The 19,221-nt window shown below is 49.6% G+C and overlaps 1 protein-coding gene across 1 annotated transcript in view; it reads left to right on the top strand.

Moving 5' to 3' along the window:
• The window catches only part of RFT1 (RFT1 homolog), a 38,026-nt gene extending 19,181 nt beyond the window's left edge, over positions 1 to 18,845 (top strand). The window contains exons 7-13 of the mRNA XM_056129513.1: positions 3,665 to 3,743; positions 6,745 to 6,795; positions 8,546 to 8,676; positions 10,163 to 10,307; positions 15,004 to 15,109; positions 17,689 to 17,938; positions 18,118 to 18,845. Coding sequence (XP_055985488.1) covers positions 3,665 to 3,743; positions 6,745 to 6,795; positions 8,546 to 8,676; positions 10,163 to 10,307; positions 15,004 to 15,109; positions 17,689 to 17,938; positions 18,118 to 18,285 — 930 coding nt within the window. The 3' untranslated portion in view covers positions 18,286 to 18,845. The remainder of the gene's footprint in view (positions 1 to 3,664; positions 3,744 to 6,744; positions 6,796 to 8,545; positions 8,677 to 10,162; positions 10,308 to 15,003; positions 15,110 to 17,688; positions 17,939 to 18,117) is intronic.
• Positions 18,846 to 19,221: the final 376 nt, after the last annotated feature.

Genomic DNA, 19,221 nt, shown 5'->3' with positions numbered 1-19,221 from the left:
AGCTGGATACTTGCCAAGTCCCTCCCCCTAGCGGCAAATGGCAGGACTTAATCGTTTCTTACGGAGGCCTCATTTTCTCCATCAGTTCAGGAGGCAAGAAGTGGCTTGTTGAGCAGGGAATTCTGGGGAAATTTGTAGCTCTGCAGACCAACTCAGCACTGCCAACCCAGTTCTTGAAAAACGGATCTTGTCTGGGTGGGGGGTAAGGGGGAGGCTTCAGAGGCTCTGGGTTTGATCCAGGGCACTGCGTGTTTCTCTGCCCCCCAGCTGTGGTCCTGGTGACCCCCCAGCATGGTTAGCTCCAAACACTACCAGGTGTGGCTCCTATTTTAAAAAGAAAGAAAAGACGCCTCTTGTGAGTATCCCTAGTGGCAGCCACGTTCGGAGTAGAATAGTAACCCAAATAAACTGCTTCCTCCCACTCAGCAGCTCAGACAGCCACCTCAGTGGCGCTTTTCAGCTCTTCATCCTTACTGACCATTTTGGACTCTGAGCAGTGACCTTCCCTCCAAGCCACTGAGCCGTTTATAGGGGCATCAGGGGAAAGGACCCCTCATGCCTGCACTTAAACATCAGATACACTGTCATAATTTCATGCTGTGAAGGAACTTTTTTCTTATTTTTTAAAATTAGGGTTTTTTTTTTTTTAAGGAAAGAACTTTCTTACTGTGTCAAAGGGTCTGGAGAGATGGTCCAGTGGGTAAAGCACTTGTCTTGCATGCAGCTGACCTGGGTTTGCTCCCTGGAACCCATCATGGGCCCCTGAGTCCCGTTTGAGTGAGCCCTGACTGCAAAACCAGTAGTAAGCGCTGACGGGCACCCAAAAACAAAAAAAAGCGTGACCCAAAAATAAACAAAAAAGGTTTGTTATCTTCCCAAACCCACAGTTTACAGCAGGTGGGCATTCATAAGAACGTCACAGCCCATTTGTAATTATTTCTTTCTTTTTCTTTGAAAAGACTTCTCTTGGGCCTGTGGGATGCAGAGTGAGCTAAGGCGGTCTGCTTCCCACACCTTCGAGCGCAAGGCTAGATCCAAGCATGAGGTGGCCAACAGTGCCCCCTAGTGGTGGTGGGTAGTCAGGCTCTCTTTGTTCTGGGAAAGGCGTTTCTGGTCCAGCCTAAGGCTCCATCCAGGTTCTCCGTAGTCTTGATGCAGCAGCGTTTGGGAGGACCCAAGACTTCTTCCCCTTGTCTGCGGGAAAGGTTCTGAAGCCAGGAGAAAGTACCCTTGCTTTCAGGATTCTCTTAGACTGGCCTTGTCCTGAAAGGTAGCCACTTTAGAGCTACAGAAAGGTAGCCACTTTAGAGCTACAGAGAATGTTGGCTCATTGGAATTAAGAAGAATGCTGAGTTCAGAATGCACTCTGATTCCAGAGACCTTGTGTTGGGAAATACGGTGTGAAATGCCTCTTAGAGTGTGTGTATATGTATATATATATATTTATTTTTTAATTGATTACATGTCAAAATGATGATTTGGTTTAAATAAACTACATTAACATTTTTTAAGAATGTGTTTCTTTTTTACTATTTATTCTGGCTGCCAGGGGGCAAAAATATTCCTGCATCCGTGTCTCCTAGATGGCATTGTTCTCCACAGAGGGGCTTTGAGACATTCTCCTGGGGGCCCAGGGGACTAGGACTTGCCTTTGGACCAACTTCCATAGCCAAAGTTGACCTTCTGGAGCGGTGGCTGTAGCCCGGCCTTGCGGCTCCCCCCTCCCTCCCAGAGTGCCTACTGACGTCCCATCCTTTACTCCGAGCAGGCCAGAGCATTGCAGATGCAGGCACCCTGGATGAGCAACCTGCTGTCTAGCATGGGGGCTGCAGAATGACTTCATGGTCGAGGGGGCCTGTGCCCTTGAAGGAACTGGGGAGATGGGAGAAAGAAGTCAAGTCCAGCTGGCCCCCACGCCGCCTCTGTGGGGTCTGCTGGCCGGGAGGTGGGGCTGCCTCTCTCTGACATACTGGGCTCCTCCTTGCCTAAGTGTCTGTTCCCTCTTGCCCCACCCCCCCACCCCCACCCCGTCCTGAGGAAATGAGCAGTTTGATACCCCATGGAATGTTGAAAAAGCCCTTTCAGTTTTCTGCCCCTCTCCCCCTCCGCCCCTCCCTGGCTTTCTTCTACCATACCAGTTCTGAATGATCTCTGCTCCCTGGGAAAGAGGAATTTGTTTGGGACAGACTAAGCTCAGACCCTCTGGAATGGGCTCTAGAAGATGCAGCATCACACTGTGGTGTGGCATCCTTTGGGCACAGTTGTCTGTCCCGCAGCTCATCTTGCTCCAGACACACAGTCTTCCCCTCACTGGGGAGCCCTAGCCTCTGGGGCTCTTAGGATCGTTAGGTCGTACCGGTACAGTACCGACACTGAGTCACGAGCTCACCACCCCATCTTTACCCTGGGTGCTTTTTAAACCACTGAAACCTCTTCCAAGTCCTCTCTCCAGTGTGGGTGGAGGTAGGGGTCCCAGTATGTAACATATGAACAGGCGTAAAACACTAGAGTTTGAATTCATGACCTATTTTGTAAACTTGGTGGAATTGCTTCTGACTCTGTGCTCAGGACTCATTCCTGGCACTGCTCAAGGAACAATATGTGGCACCAGGGAATGAACTGGATCTGTGGGATTCAAGACAAGCGCCCAAACTCCTGTACTGTCTCCCTGTCTCTCTGGACAATGTTTTATTTTCTTTTTTTAAGGAAAAAAATCTGCTGTGAGTGCTTTCATTCAATGTTTATATTAAATGAATATTATATATCTATATATATATGTATATCATGGTCATGGTCCTCCCGTTGTTCATCGATTTGCTCGAGTGGGCCCAGTAACATTGTGAGACTTGTTACTGTGTTTGGCATATCGAATACATCACGAGGAGCTTGCCAGGCTTTGACATGTGGGCGAGATACTCTCAGTAGCTTGCTGGGCTCTCCGAGAGGGGCAGAGGAATATATATATATATATATAAATATATATATATATAATGGGCTGGAGTGATAGCACAGCAGGTACGGCACTTGCCTTGCAAGTGGCCAACATGGCCGACCCGAGTTCGATTTCTCCACCCCTCTCGGAGAGCCCAGCAAGCTACTGAGAGTATCTCGCCCGCATGGCAAAGCTTGGCAAGCTACCCGTGATGTATTCCATATGCCAAACACAGTAACAATTGTCACAATGGAGACGTTACTGGGCCCACTCGAACAAATTGATGAACAATGGGAGGACAGTGACAGTGACAAAATGAATATAATATATATAAAAATTGTAATAGTTCGTTCTCTGGGCCTCCAAAGGGAAAGCACACTTTTTTTTAAAAAATCCCTTTTGGGTTTTGGGCCACAGCCAGCACTTCTCAGGGTTTACTCCTGGCCCTGCATTCAGGGATCACTCCTGGCTGAACTCAGAGCATCATAGGTGGTGCTGGGGATCTAACCCAGGTTGGCCACATGCAAGGCAAGCGCCCTTCCCCTGAACTACATTCCTGGCCCTTGGAATGTAAATCCCTTGCCAGTGTTTGTCAGCTCCATTCTGTGTGATTAGCATGAAGTCACCCAAGTCGGGATGTAGGGACCAAAATGAGGCGATCATGTATCACCAGTGTCTTCTAAGACTCACAGTGCCTGGGACTTTGGATTTTTGTCTTGTTTTCTCTTCTAGGCGTTTATAAACTGGACAGAGGCTAAATTGACGTGGAGTTTTTTCAAACAATCTTTCCTGAAACAGATTTTGACCGAAGGTAAGTAAAGGTCATGGTGAGCACTCAAGAAACCACGGTGCGAGGTAAGGGCTGGGATTTCAAGAGACGCTGACTGCCCGCCCAGCTCCCTGGGCAGCGCCCCCTGAGCCCCTGGATCTCTCTGTGAAGAGAGGGAAGTTAGCATTCATTTACTACAATGCTTTTCTAAGTCATCAAGTTCAAATCTCACCACAGCAAAGAATTGTTGCTCTTTGTATTAAGGCTGAGGAAACGGTGATGGAAAACTCCCTAATTTCTGGAGCGTGCTGCAGTGATGAGTAGCTTGCTTTGGCTCGAACTCCCAGCCCACAATTTACCCCTGAGAGAAATAAAAGTGTTTTTATCAATTACAGAAAATCTGGAAAATGGAGGAAATTGCCCATCATCTCATTTTCATGTCCTTTAGAGTTTTCGCTTTTGAACCAGTTTCCTAAAAAATAATTTTCTTGAGCCATAGCAGTAGTACAGTGGTTAGGGTGCTTGCCTTGTACAGGGCCGGCCCCCGAGTTCAATCCCCAGCACCCCATACCGTCTCCGTGTCCCACCAGGAGTGATCCATGAGTGCAGAACCAAGCGCTGTTCTGTGTTCAGAACAGCTGGCGTGGCCCCCCAAAAAACAAAACAAAATGTGAATGACAGAAAAAAAACTATTGAGTCGATTATTTGGAAAGAGAAGTCGCATACAATCCCAGCACTCTGATACTGCCATCATTCTTATTAGCCTGTTATTTTCCATCTACCCCTTCCGTAATTCTCATTGGTTATATTTCTGAGGGTACTAATGGCCCTGAGCCTCCCTCTTCCCCGTCTGTGAGCTCCGTCGAGGTCCAAAAGGGTGTGAGGGATTGGGGCTTTGGGTGCTGTTGAGAGCTGAGCCTGTACGGGTACCGGCACTGCCAGGAAAGCAAAAGCGTTGGCAGGACTCCTGGAAACGAGAGGCCAGAAGCCTGGAGGAGCCGAGCGAAGGGCCGCGCTGCTCAGCGGTGGAAAGCAGAGCGTGTGCCCGTCACGCCCGCCTCAGCCTGCCAGCCTGCCTCAGGAGAGCAGTCATCTGTGGAGAAAGACAGCTAATGGCTATGAAATTATATGTATTGTGCTGTCCACATTCTTGTTGGAATAGGAAAGTCCCTGGTGGAGGAAATGCGTTTTCCTCCTCAGATCTCAGATGAACTGAGGGAAGGGTCAGTCAGCGCCGAGACCCTGCCGTGGTATGGTGGCCAGAGGGCTCCGGCGTGTACCCGGCCCCCCAGCAGGAACTGACTGCGGTGGCAGCGCCTGCCGTGTGCTGGCTTCGTGAGCGTACCACGCCTGGGCCACGGTGGCCTCACTGGCTGGGGGACAAGGAGGTGGACCCTGGGCCCTTTTGATCTAAAAACTACAGCTCCAAAAAAATGTGGAAGTCATTCATTACCGTAGCCCAAACGCCTGTGCTGTTACGCTCTGCCCCCACGTTTCCTGAACACTGTGTGCCAGGTGCTCACTCGCAGACGAGTGAGTCAGAGGCCACAGCTCGAGGAGCCCCCTCTCGAGGAGACGCGGCCTTCCGCGTAGTGAACGCAGGGCTCTGAGGGCTGTGTGTGGGACAGCCCATCCTGCGGTCCCCGGAATTTGGCTCGGCTAGGTAAACCCGGGGCACGGAGGCGCTGGGACGTGATTCCTGCCCTCTGGGAACTTAGAGAAAGTGGGGAGAAGCCCACGTTGCCTGGAGCCAGGGAGATCCCCCTGGAAAAAACAGTCGCAGGGAATGCAGATGCAGATTGCTGAGGAGCCGAAGCAGGGGGGAGCAGCCAGCGCCAGCCTGCTGGGGCGTGTCAGGAGGGTGACTGGGAGGATGTGAGGTGGAGGTGAGGCTGGGGGAGAGAGACCGAAAGCATGAACTCGGTGGTAACAGAACTAGGAGGGGCCCGAAAGGGGTCGAGGTGCTTGCCTGGCCTATGGCCAACCCTGGGTCTATCCCCTGCACCATATGGTCCCCTGAGTACTACCAGGGATAACCCTGGAGGCCCCCAGCACCACTGGCCTGGGCGTGGAACTGTAAGCAAGTATTATTGAAAGGGGCCCCTGGGCCCTGTGAACACTGCTTGGGAGGCCCACCTCCCCAAATCTTGGGACAGTAATGTTCACTGTTAACACTTTCGTGATCTCATACTTAAAAAAAAAAAAAAGGACTGATTGTGGTTTCTTCTGGAGAGTAAAGGTGGGGGCACCCGTGGTGGATCTTAGAGGCTGTTGCCAGTTCCGTGCTCTTGCTCAGAGGTGGCTCCCAGCAGTGCTCAGGACAATGTGGTGTTGGGATTAAGCTCAGGCCTGCTGCATGTACAGCATGCACTCGGCCTTTTGAGCTGCCTCTCAGGCCTGACTGCTCTACAGGTTTTGGGACCAGGCCTGGTGGTGCCCAGGCACTCTGTCTGCCTCTCCGCTTAGGAGCGATCCTTGGCAGTGCTCAGGAGACCATATGCAGTGCAGGGGCCTGGCCAGAGTCACACCTAAAGCAACCGTATGCAAGGCAAGTGCCTTTCTCTGGTACTCTCTCTCCCTACCCACCCCCGTCCACAAACTATTTTTATTAAATTGTTTGGTCTTGTTTTTAACGGGCTTGGAGATTTGTTGTCAGTAAAACCCCAGTACTTTCCAAATTGTTGTTATTTTGAGATTATTTTAAATCAACATTGGGATAAGAAACATATCTTTGTGTGGGGGTTAGGGGCATACGTAGAAGTACCAAGGCTTGCTCCTGGCTCTCTGCTTAGGGATCACTCCTGGCTATGCTCAGGGGACCATATATGGTGCTGGGGTCTGAACCCAGGTCAGCTGCGTGCAAGGCAAGTGCCCTACCCACTGTACCATTTTTCCGACCCAAGAAACAAGTTATTTTTTTAACTGACGAATTTTTGTCCTTTGAGAATATCTGCAAATAAGAAAAGTTGGTAGATGATAAGAGAAAGAGAAAAAAAATAGTGTGCTTATGAAATGAAATGCTATTCTGCTTTTTCATTTATAGGTGAGCGATATGTGATGACATTTTTGAATGTGTTAAATTTTGGCGACCAGGGTAAGATGTTTTACATAAGTTGAATACTTTCAGTACATACTAGTAGATTCTTTATAATATTTTTCTCTGGTTTGATACATAGTGAAAAATAAACCTAAAGATTACACATTACAGTTCATTGTAAAAATAGTGGACACGTTGTTTGTGTGATTTGGGCCCCAGACCCCTGGTGAGATCTCTTGACCTTATCCTCCTTCTTGCAAAGCTTAGGTGCTCATTTTAGGGGTTAGGTGAGCTAAGAGGACAGGGAGTCACCATTATAATAAAGAAATGCAGGGTTGGAGGGAGAATTTAAAGAGCTGAATGAATGGGACTACATTAAACTAAGAAGCTTCTGCACCTCAAAAGTAACAGAGACCACGATACAAATACAGCCCATGGAGAGGAATTATTCACCCATTTCCCATCTGATAAGGGTTTAATATCAAAGATATACAAGGCACTGATAGAACTTTACAAGAAAAAAATGTCCAACACCATCAAAAGATGGGGACAAGAAATGAATAGAAACTTCCTCAAAGAAGAAATTCAGATCGTCAAAAGACATGAAAAAATGTTCTTCATCACTAATCATCAGGTAGATGTAAATCAAAATAACAATGAGATATCATCTTACATCGCAGAGACTGGCACACATCCAGAAGAACAAGAACAACCAGTGCTGGTGTGGATGCAGGGAGAAAGGGACTCTCACTCATTGTTGGTGGGAATGTTGATTGGTCCAGCCTTTTTGGGAAAACAATATTGGGCATTCCTCAAAAAACTAGAAATTGATCCCATTTGATCCAGCAATACCATTTCTAGGAACATATCTGGGGGGCCTCAAAACACAACAGAAACACCATCTGCATCTCTGCTTTTATTACAGCACTATTCTCAATAGCCAGAATTTGGAAATAACTCAAGTGCCTGAGAACAGATGACCGGTTAAAGAAACTATGTATATCCACACATGGAATACTATGCAGCTGTTAGGAAAAAATAAAGTTATGAAATTTGCTTATAAATAGATGGACCTGGAGAGTATCATGCTGAGTGAAATGAATCAGAAGGAGAGGGACAGACAAAATGACTACATTCATTTGTGATATATTAAAAAAAAATTGTATTAGATTAATATCCAAGGCCAGGGAAAATGGGGCAGGAGGATTGGTCAGTGGTGGAATCTACCACAAGTTTGTGGGGGACGGAGAGTAGGCGAGATAGAGAAGGCACCACTATGACAGTGCCCGTTAGAAATCATCACCCCAGACAAGAGCTGAGTGTTGAAAGTAGATAAAGGGATATATATGATAACCTTTCAATATCTGGTGTTGCAAACCACAATGCCCAAAGAGAGAGAAGAAAAGTAGGCAGTGGGGGTGGTTGGGGGTGATGGAGGGAAACTGGGGACATTGATGCTGGGAAATGTACACTGGTGGGGGGATGGGTGTTGGAACATTGAAACCATGAACAGCTTTGTAATGATCTGTCTCATGGATCTTCAATAAAAATAATTTTAAAAAATAGCTGAGCGAAGAGACCAGAGTGATAATAGAATGGGTAGGGCAGTTGCCTTGCATGTGGCTGACCTGGGTTTGATGCCAAGCACCCCCTATGGTCCCTGAGTGCCGAGCCAGGAGTAAGCCCTGAGCACTGCTGGGTGTGACCCCAAAACAAACAAATTTAATTAGAGAAATAGATTATTAGGCTCTGGAATTTCAAATAGTAAACACAATAAGATTGTTGGTTCTTTCTTTTTGCTTTATAGGTGTATATGACATAGTGAATAATCTTGGTTCCCTGATGCCCAGGATAGTTTTCCAGCCGATAGAAGAAAGTTTTTATATATTCTTTGCCAAGGTGCTGGAGAGAGAAAAGGAGGCCACGCAACAGAAGCAGGTAGGCTTGGGTTTTATATTTCTGTTGTGCACGTGAATACTCTAATTGTAAGATAGACAGAAAGGTTGTTTCTCCCTTGTATTTTAGCTAAAATTTCTGTCTAGATTTCTTTTTCTTTTTTTTTTCTTTTTGGGTCACATCCAGCGACGCACAGGGGTTACTCCTGGCTCATGCACTCAGGAATTACTCCTGGCGGTGCTCAGGGGACCATATGGGATGCTGGGAGTCAAACCCGGGTTGGCCGCGTACAAGGCAAATGCTCTGCTCGCTGTACTATTGCTCCAGCCCCCTCTTTTTCTTTTTTTAAAAGTCACATTTGAATGGCAGGCCCCTGAGCTCAGTTCTTTTGGGTAAAAACACCAGATTTTAAAACTTCTTATAGACCGTGAAATGCCATGAGCTATATTCTGATCTTGATAATCTCTCCATGTTGGTTGTTTGGAAGGGGAAGAGGAAGAGGTTTTAATTCAAGAGTCATTTTATTGTGTAATCTTCACTTTTTCCAAAACCATTGGAAAGGAGATAAGGTTCAGAGGTGGAGTACATGATGAGACCCTGGGTTCAACCCCAGCAACACACACACACACACACACACACACACACAGAGTCTGAGTTAGAATTAAAATCATGCTAAGTAGCCAGAACCATCGTACAGTGAATAGGGAGTTTTCCTTGCATGTGGCCAAACTGGGTTTGATTTCCAGCACCACATATGGTCTCCCCAGTCTGCCAGAAGTAACTCCTGAGCACTGCCAGATATGACCCTAAAACAACAAAAATGCCAAGCTAGATTGTCTGCTTATGTGGTATAGAAAACATTTCACAAAACATAGTTAAAAAGCACAGTACCTCAAAATGAGCTTCTGTGGCTCTCAGTCTTTTATTTTTGTGATGCTCAGGGCTTACTCCTGACTCTGCACTCAGGGATCATTCCTGGCAGTCTCGGGAGACCATATGTGGTAGCAAGGATCGAATTTGGGTCAGCCATGTACAAGGCAAACGCCCTCCTGGCTGGACTATCGGTCTGGCCCATCTGGCTGTGTCTTATTAGGAATATTTTCCTAAGTGCACATCGACATTCATGTCAGGACTTTGAAACTGCAATAAAAATAAAACAACCCAAAACCAAAAAACCCAAGGCACTGACAATACTAGCAACATGAACACTTCTGTCCACTTAAGACTAAATATCAGAATGCAAAGCAAGTGTTTCTTAAGCAGCATTTAAGACCGTTTTATTCTAAATAAGTAGAAAACCAGACCTCCTTCTACTGTCTAAGGAGGCGCAGGTTTTCCCCTTCGTTTGCCAGTTGACAGAAGCAAAGGTCAGAAGAGTAGTGACGCTGTCATTGGTTGGAAAAGTTGAGAGTGAACACCGAAGCAGCAAAGGGAGAAGCCCAGCGTGGAACCTTTCTTGACTCATGAGTCATGCAACTTCCTTCCCTCTCCTCCTGCTCTCACTCCCTGACACCCTCTTTCCCCCCAGGAGGACGTTGCTGTGGCTGCCGTGGTTTTAGAGTCCCTGCTCAAACTGGCCCTACTGACTGGCCTGACCATCACTGTTTTCGGCTTTGCCTATTCTCAGCTGGCTCTGGATATCTACGGAGGGACCATGCTTAGCTCAGGATCAGGTATGCAGAGTTTTCCGAGTCTTCCTCTGACTTGCGAATAGCAATAGAAGAGCTCAGTGCATCCCAGCACCTGTGTGGCACCTCTTTCATCTGTGTGGCAGAGGGCAAGGTGTCAGGGTGGGGGGCCGCGGGGCTTGTGCCTCTCCTGCCAGTGTGCCATCCGGAACTTGGGCACCAGGCCTAGCAATTCCCCAGCCTCATTTGGAGAAGCTGCTAGAAACCCTTGGTTCTCCTCTCAGGCCTCAAATGCGTTTTGCCAAGTGCTTCCCAGTGTTCCCTCCGGAGTGAGGGAGGAAGGCTGAGAGCAGACGCTGAGTCTCTGTTTGGTGCTCAACACATCTGAAGATAGTAAATGCCACATAATTCTCACAGTGAAGCCTCCAAGGGCTAACCTAGAGCCATTCACAGAGAACAAAATTGATCTCGGCAAAGAAAATGCTTGTATTTAATCCGGTGATGCTAGGTTTGTGAGGGATAAAAGTATTAAAGTGTCTGACTTCGAATCACCTGGCACCCAGGCTGCTGAGAGCTTCCGGCACTTGGGCCCGGATGACTTAGTCCCAGATGTCTTGGCCCATAAGCTGGCAGCCCATTTGCAGTGCTTCATTGTCTTGGGTCTGCCAAGAACTTTTTGTTTTGGGGAGGGGGGGGGTGTATTTTTTTGTTTGTTTTGGACCACAATTATTGGTGCTCAGGGCTTACTCCTGACTCTGTGCTCAGGAAATCTGCCCCGGGGGACCAGGAGGAGTGCCAGAAATCGAACGTACATTGGCCACATGCAAGGCAAACACCCTCCCTGCTGTAGTATCGCTCCAGCCCCCAGTAGAGAATTTCTAACCTGCCCATCATTAAATAGTGCCATTCCGTCTCAGCATAGAGGGCTTTTCCATCCTCCAGTTCACTGGCATGTATCGTCTTCACCATCTGAGCACCAGCTCTGGGGACTAGGGAAGGAAGGGCCAAGTTGCCACACCGTGGCAGAGTTTCTCAACCTTTTTCCATTGTTGGTCCCCTTCTAGCCATGTTTCCTTCCTGCATCCCCTGTTCTACTGTTTGGCCCCCTGGTCTCATGCTGTGCTTCCCCCCCCCGACACCCCCCCATGGTACTCAGTTGAGAAACACTGCCCTCCAGCAAAGGCTGTTAGTTTGGGGGTGCTCCCAGTGCAGGGGTTGCTGGCTCCCTGGGGCTTGTGTGGGGAGAAGTCCTTTTCCATCGGCCTCTGCAGGGGCCACCTCAGGCAGCTCTCTGGATGTCATTGTGCAGGTGGGCCTGCGTGTTTCTCAGCTGCTCTGCCCTTTTGGCGGAGTAAGCACCGAGGACCAGTCTTCAGTGTAGCATGATCCCTGGAGGTGGCTGTCTCTCAATGTAATGTTCAGCAGTGCAATGATTCTCCCCCAGACACTGCCTGCCTGCTGTCCTTGGGGTCCTCTGGCCCACTGAGGCGCTGCTTCCACTGAGAATGCTGGCAGAAGGCTGATAGGCTAAACAGCTCTGTGCTGGCTGACTTCTCAGGCAATAATTCTGACCTTCCATGATTGATGTCATCATCATTAATTTTTTTTTTTAGAGACTGGAGTGCCCTCCAATACAAGGGGGCACTTGTGCTAAGGTTCTTGCCATGCACATGGCCAGCCAGCCCTGCTTTGATCTCCAGCACCATATATGGTCCCCCCAGCACCACCAGGGGTGACCCCTGAGCATAGAGCAGAGTCAGGAGTAAGCCTGGGCACGGCCAGATATCACCCCCAAACCAAAAAAAAAAATTATATGAAGTAATTGTATGATCAGAAAGATTCTTTTCAGAGAGAGGGGTCTAGAAAAACATCTGACGTCTCTGTTGCTGACAGACACAAGTGGCCTGGAGTGCCACCATGGGATCTGTAGGACCAGTGTCATCTTTTCCTGGCCCCAAGCTCCCTCGGATCACCACCCAGCAGGCTGTGCTCTCCGAGGCCCTGTCACTGAGCCAGCAGATCTCTGGGAGGTGGTGTGGCGTCTTGCTGGGCCCCTGTCCTCAGGCCCTGGGGCGCTCAGTCTTTGCCCGTTCATAGACTTGACCTGGACTGGAACTGAGACCCCGTCCTTAGGCCTGCTGTCCCCCAGGACACAGGAGGGTGCACAGGCCGGCTCTCCTGGGGACACTGAGGTTGCACTCTGTGTTGTTTGGGACTGAAGAGAATCCGGGGCTTTGTCTGTTCCCTGGATACTTTTCTCCACATCTTCCTCCTCGCTAGCTTTCCCGTTCCTAGGAAAAAAAGCACAGGCACTTGCTGCAGCTCCCTGGGGTTCTCCTGTTTATCTGAGATCCCTGAGGTGTTTTTCTCTTTTCTCGTACTCCTTTCCTTTCCTTTTGTTATTATTATTTTTATTTTTAAGATATGATCCACGGCTGTTGGAACTTGGCCCATACTGGCAGTGCTCTATGAGAGCCATGTGGTGTCAGGAACTCAGAACATCACCCATGCTGGCCACGCGCTCTTTCTATAGATCCCAGCCCCTGTGCCTCCTTTACTTTAAAAAACGAATCTTCCTCTTGGTCCTCATATTCATTTCCTAGGGCCGCAGTAACAATATGCCATAACTTAGCTAACTTAAAACTGATAGCAATGTATTATCTCCCCGACCTGGAGGCTAAAAGGGGCTGGGTGGCATGTTTGCTACAGGCTCCGTGGACACATCTGCTCACCTGGGTTCCTGCAGCCAGGTCTCTTCTCATCAGTTTCTACTGGGGAGCACATCTGTCTTCACCCCTGAATATCCCCAGCTCACAAGGAGGCACAAATCTGAAGGTGTTAGAACCCACCCTTAGAGACCTTGTTCTGATGACCTCTATTGCTAAGTGATGTCCTGTTCTAAGATACTTGAGATTAGGATTGCAGCCTGCATGGGAGCGGAGGCTAATAAGGGATGTAGCTCCATCAGCAACTCTCCGCAGGTCAGTCCATGGCTTGAAGTGCCAGCCTTGAATTCCCCCATCTCAGCCTCTTTCCCCAAAATTGATTCACTTCCCTTTTCTTGAACCACGGTTTCCTGCAAGCCTTTGTATCCCCGAGTCACAGCCACAGCCTCTCTGCCTCCTGCTCTCAGACACCCGGTACGGAGGACAGAGAAGAGCAGACACACATACCGGCCACAGGCCCCAGGGTGATCCTTTGGCTGGGGCGGGGGACAGGCCGCTTTCTGCAGCAACATGGAGAAGAATGCAGCATGACATCAAATGTGAGCCTCACGAGAGAGAGCCACGGGGAACAGCTTTGTGTTGGGTCCCGGGGCTCTGCCGTTGGCACTGCCTTGGTTGCTGTTGACTGCTGCCAACATGGGGAACTGGCACTGACCCACAAGTGAGAGATTATGGGCCTGCAGTCCCCTTGCCTCATCTTTTAGTGGCCACGTTTTGATCTTTCCTCATTGAGGCTTATGTACATGAAGGGAAATTCTGAACCCGCAAGGGTGAGTCTATTAAATGTGGCCAGATATGTGCCCCCATGTCACCATCATCCAAATGAAGACACAGCACGTTTCCCTCACTGCAGAAGCCTCTCAGGACCCTTCCCAGCCAGATGCTCCCTCTGCCTCAGAGGCAGCCACTGATGGCTCCGATCACTGGAAACGATTAGTATTGCTTCAGAAAAGGATTTTCAGGCAAATGGAGTCACATGGCACCTCCTTTTTTTTGGTGGGTCTGACTTCTTTTCCCTTCATGTAAACATTTTGAGATTTGCATTTTCATATGGATCAGTATTTTTCCTCTCTGATTTCCAAGATTTTCTTTGCAGGGCCCACAGTTTCTCTTTTTTCCTGTCAGTGATCAGTTTGAAGAAAGCTGCTTCTGTACAAGTGTTTTTGTGGACGCGGGCTCTCACTGCAATTGGATGCGTTCCTCGGCATGCAGTGGCTGGGCCAGAGGTGGGGTGTACATGGATTATAATAGAAATTGCTTGACTGCCCCTGAATGCCTTCAAAGAGAGGATCAATCCCAGTTTTAAAATGCCTGACTGTTCATTAGCAAATTTTATCTAAGTGTGTTAATTAGCTATAGAACCACATCACTTTGTTTGGGAAGAAAGCATCAGAGGCTCTGGTTCTCTGTAGATTGTTATCATAGTTTCCTGTTGTTTGGGACCCATGGCTTCACCCCAGAGTGTTTATTTTTTTTTCTTTTGGACTTTTTGGGTCACACCCTGCGATGCTCAAGGGTTACTTCTGGCTCTGCACCCAGGAATTGCTCCTGTGGTGCTTGGGGAACCATATGGGATGCTGGGGATTGAACCCAGGTCAGCTGCGTGCCAGGCAAATGCACTCTCCGCTGTATCGTCGCCCCCCGTCCCCATCCCTCAAAGTCTTTTTTTCAGGGACTGTTGCACTGAGGTTCTCTGAACAGGAAGAGCCGCCACTGCCGTTGAGAGGTCAAGCTTAGCATGTCTCTCCTGTTGACTAAAAAGGGGAAGATTTGCTTGCCGGCCAGATAAGCTTTCAGTTATTAAGCAAGAGGCCTGCTCACTTATTTACAACCCTCCTTTTGGTTTTAGCTGCTTGTCTTACTCAGGAGCGTGTAATGCAGGGAGCCCGTCCAGATCGCCACGACTGTAGAGTTATACTTGTTTCCACTCCTGACGGTGCCTGCGATGCTCGTGGGCCAGTGCGGGACTGTGTTCTCTGAGCCCTGGAGTCTCTCTGGGTTGTTTCCTTGGACAGGTCCTGTTTTGCTGCGTACCTACAGTCTCTATGTCCTACTGCTTGCCATCAATGGAGTGACCGAGTGCTTTACATTTGCTGCCATGAGCAAAGAGGAGGTTGACAGGTGAGTATCCCTAAAGACACCTTGACGGACATCGAAGAGACTTACCAGTCCTCTCTCTCTCATCCTGGACATGCACTGCAGAAGGCTCTCTGGGTGCTCCCTCGGTGACTCGCATGGCCCCTCGCCAGCAGAGCAGGCAGCGGCTGCTCTCTCCCACTTTGTGGAAGAAGCCTGGACCCTCACGGGTATATTGGTTCAGGTTCGCAGAGGCAGGCAGCGAGCAAGCTAACCCACCTCCCTCTCCTTGCTCAGTGCTCCAACAGACCAGCAGGGGCTCCTGTCAAATATCAAGAGTGGGGGCGAGGGTGACACCTCCCCCTGGAGAAAGACCAAAAAGTGAAAACACATTTGCTGTGGCTTTTCCATCCATTGACCCCCATCAGGACCTCGGGCCCCTACCCTCTGGCAGAGTTTGATGCCAAATGTGAATTTGAATCCCACATGGAGTTTGTTAGAAATGCAGGTTCCGGGGCTGGAGCAATAACAAAGTGTCCCTCCCACCAACCCCACCCTGTCCCCTCCACCCTACCCCGCCTCTGTGGCAGGGCATTCCCTCTTGCTCTCTCTCTCTTTTTGGGTGCTATGGTTTTCAATAGAGGTATTCAGTGGCTGTCATAAAACCAAAAATTTTTAAAAATGAATTAGAACTTCCCTTTTTCAGAACACTTTTTATGTAAAACATATTGACTGTCTTATATACTCTCAAAAATATAAATAGTCAAAAGAACAAAGAAAGAAAAGAAAAAATAATGTAAGCAGTCGTTTTTTGCCAGGCTCATGAAGAGATATTGTTAGCATCAATCACTTAATGATTATTAAACTAGGTAGGTAAGAACTAAGAGCTGTTTTCATCTCAGAAAAATTAAGCCTTTTGCTTGAGGCAGTTACTCTATTACCTTGTTTTTTTTTTCTGCTAAGATCTGCCATTCTCTTTTAATTATACTTTTTATTTCCTTCAAGCATAACATTCATTTTTGAATTGCTTTCCAAAGGAGGGAAAAAAACACTACACGTGTGTGTGTGTGTGTGTGTGTGTGTGTGTGTGTGTGTGTGTGTATTTTGGAGGGCCCACATTTGGCAGTGCTCAGGGCTTATTCCTCACTCTGGACTCAGGGATCACTCTTGGCAGCCTCACGGGACCATATGGGAATCCAAGTATTCAACCCAGGTTGACTGTGTACAAAATAAGCACCTCACCTGCTGTACTGGCTTTCTAGCTCCCATATCTACATATATTTGGAAAAGAAGTCAGGACTGACCCTATGGTGAGTCTCACTGTCAAGGGCCAGGGATGTGACTCAGTGGCCAAGCATTTGCCTAGCAGTGTAAATTCCTGGGTTCAGTCCCTAATGCTGCAGAGAAATAAATAAAGATAATTTTCAACTAAGAAGCATATAAATTCCTTCTCTAGGGTTCTAGCACCTCTTCCCTGTTGGGATAGCGTGTGTGCGTGTGCGTGCGTGTGTGTGCGTGTGCTTCTGACTGCCTGCTCTCATAGCCCTTGGTGGACACACTTCTTTCTTCCCACAGCTCAGCTTCAGAACCTGGGTGGCCCCTGAGGTTTCCTTACCCAGCAGGCACTGTGTGGGGACCTTACGAGATTTGGTTTCCCCAACAACAGCTCCACTCTTGGCGTATCCCCTGGGCACTGGAGAAGTTTGTTTGTGGCAGTCCAGGCCCTTTGGAGGTCTCAGGGAGCTGGTCGGCCTCGGCTCAACTCAGCTCCCTTTGCTCCTCCCTGAGCCATGTGCCGTGTGGAATAGCAGTGCAGGGCGCAGTGCCTCTCAGCCAAAATCCACATAGTTAGAGAGACAGAGATCAGTGCTGGGCGCGAGTGAGCTGGGGGGACAGCCGACTGACTCCGCCCTTGCTCCCTGGTGGCACTTCATACAGGGAGCTGGGTGATGGGGCAGGCCTGCGCAGAGAGCACAGGGCCGCTGCAGTCCCCAGGGGCCATGATGCCAGGCATAGGGCCCCGAGTTGGGTTAGAGCTCCTCAGGCAGTTCCCACATCCCACGTCTGCCTCCCTTGTCTGTCCCAGCGGAAAAGGCCATGTGTACTCCTGCACCGGTATAAGCCCAGCACCCCACAGCCCCATCCCAGAAGCAGCGTCCCATGCGTCTGAGGCTTATTCCTTTGCTTCACCTAGGAGACCTGAGGTGCAGTGAGGCCTTTTTTTTTTCTTTTGTTCTTTGTGTGGGACTCACACCCAATGGGACTGGGGACCCAAGGCCACTCCCAGCGGTACTTGGGGACCACCAGGTCACAGCTGGCAGGGCATGTTGTACCCCACGGCTTGTTAGATGTGCACCCCACCCGTGAGGCACGCCTCAGCCCCTGACCAGGACTTGTGTGTTCCTACCCTTCCCTTACACAGTGTCTTGCTTGTGTTCTTGCTCTTCCGTTGGGGGGGGGGTGGCATTCCCAGGCTCTCTGGCAGTCTGTTAAGAACACCAGTTGGGTGGTAGGTGCTTGGGTTGCTGCCTGGGAATCCTGGAGTGAGTCCACTTCTCTGGGCAGTGAGCTCATGCTGGGACGAGGCCCCCACTGCCCGTCTCTGCTGGTCTCCCTCTCCCCAGGTACAACGGCACCATGCTGGCCCTGTCCTGTTCATTCCTGGTGGCGGCCTACTTCCTGACCCACTGGTTTGGCAGCGTGGGCTTTATCTTGGCCAACTGCTTTAACATGGGCATTCGGATCACACAGAGCCTCAGCTTTATCTACCGTTACTTCCGCAAGAGCTCCCATAGGCCTCTGACCAGCCTGAGCCTGTCGCCAGCCCTGCTCGGGGTCTTCGTCCTCAGTGGCGGGATCACCCGAGTTTCAGAGGTGAGACTCCCCCGCCCCGCCCCCGACTCCTGCAGCCTTTGCCGGCTGTTCCCCATTCCTCAATCCAGGCTTTCCCTTCTTGCTCACTCGGGACCGGCACAGTGACCCCCACCCCTGGGAGGGGTGCTGGGGGTGGGTTAGGGGAAGGAGAGCCGGAACTGACAGGGCTTTCTCCGCAGGTGTACCTCTGCTGTGAGCACGGCTGGCTGGCCCGGCTGGCACATATCGCCGTGGGGACTTTGTGTTTGGCAGCTACTCTGGGGACAATCTTCCTCACGGAGACCAAGCTGATTCACTTTCTTAGGACTCAGTTAGGGGCATCCAGACTCTCCAGTAAGTGGACGTGACTTCCTGTAGCACCAGACCAACTGCAGGCAGTTGGTGGGTGGACCGTGCTTCCCGTGAGAAGACTGCTGGGGGTCTACAGCGGCATGAGACCAAGTGAGGGCGGGCCGGGGGAAGGGGCGAGCACTGTCGTCCATGAGAAGTGTCTGACAGGGAGGACTTGCATTTTAAGGAAATACCAAGAATAGACACAACTGGTTGTGTTGGGTTGTGTTGTTGTTTTCACCATTTTGTCCTATGAGCTTTCTGTTCATTCCTTGTGGATATGACTGCTGTCAGAATCTACAGATGCCAGCAAAACTAGGTTCATATTCATCTGGCTCAAAATAAGAGGTGGAGCATTTCTGTCTCAGAACAGTTTGTTGATTCTGTTGAGGATGGAGGCCTGATGTTAGTTGGGCAGCAAACAAGAACAAATGGAGTTGTGGTTTCCCCCCTGTCAACACTGTGGTCTGGGTTTTTAGGAAAGGAAAAATGTTGCTCAATGAGAAATCTGAGAAATGCCAACGGGAAGTCTGTCAGATTACATTCCCCAGATCTGGGGGCTGGTCGGGCCTCATCTTCACTGTCGTGTCCCCGGGCTAGCACATGCCTCCCCAGAGTAGGTGAAAGCCACATTTGACCCCTAGCACTGATCAGAGTGACATACCAAGTACTGAGCCCCCGAGCACTGCCAGGGGTGACTCAAAAGAGCACATGCAAGGTGAAGGGCTGAGAGGTCATGCAGGGTTAAGACACTTGCCTTGCGTGCAGCTGCCCCTGGTTCGAATCCCCAGCACCACATATGGTCCCCTGGACACTGTGGGTCTTTTCTGAGCACAGAGCCAGGAGTAGCCCCTGGGCACCATTGGGTGTGGCCCAACACCTCCCCCCTCCCACCCCCCGAAAAAAAAGACCCCAGAACAGCCCTGCGCATAGCAGGTGTGGCCCTGGAGTCC

This window comes from Sorex fumeus, unplaced genomic scaffold, assembly GCF_029834395.1.
Source record: "Sorex fumeus unplaced genomic scaffold, SorFum_2.1 ptg000072l, whole genome shotgun sequence".
Lineage (NCBI taxonomy): Eukaryota > Metazoa > Chordata > Mammalia > Eulipotyphla > Soricidae > Sorex > Sorex fumeus.
This window is presented reverse-complemented; position numbering and strand designations above follow the sequence as displayed.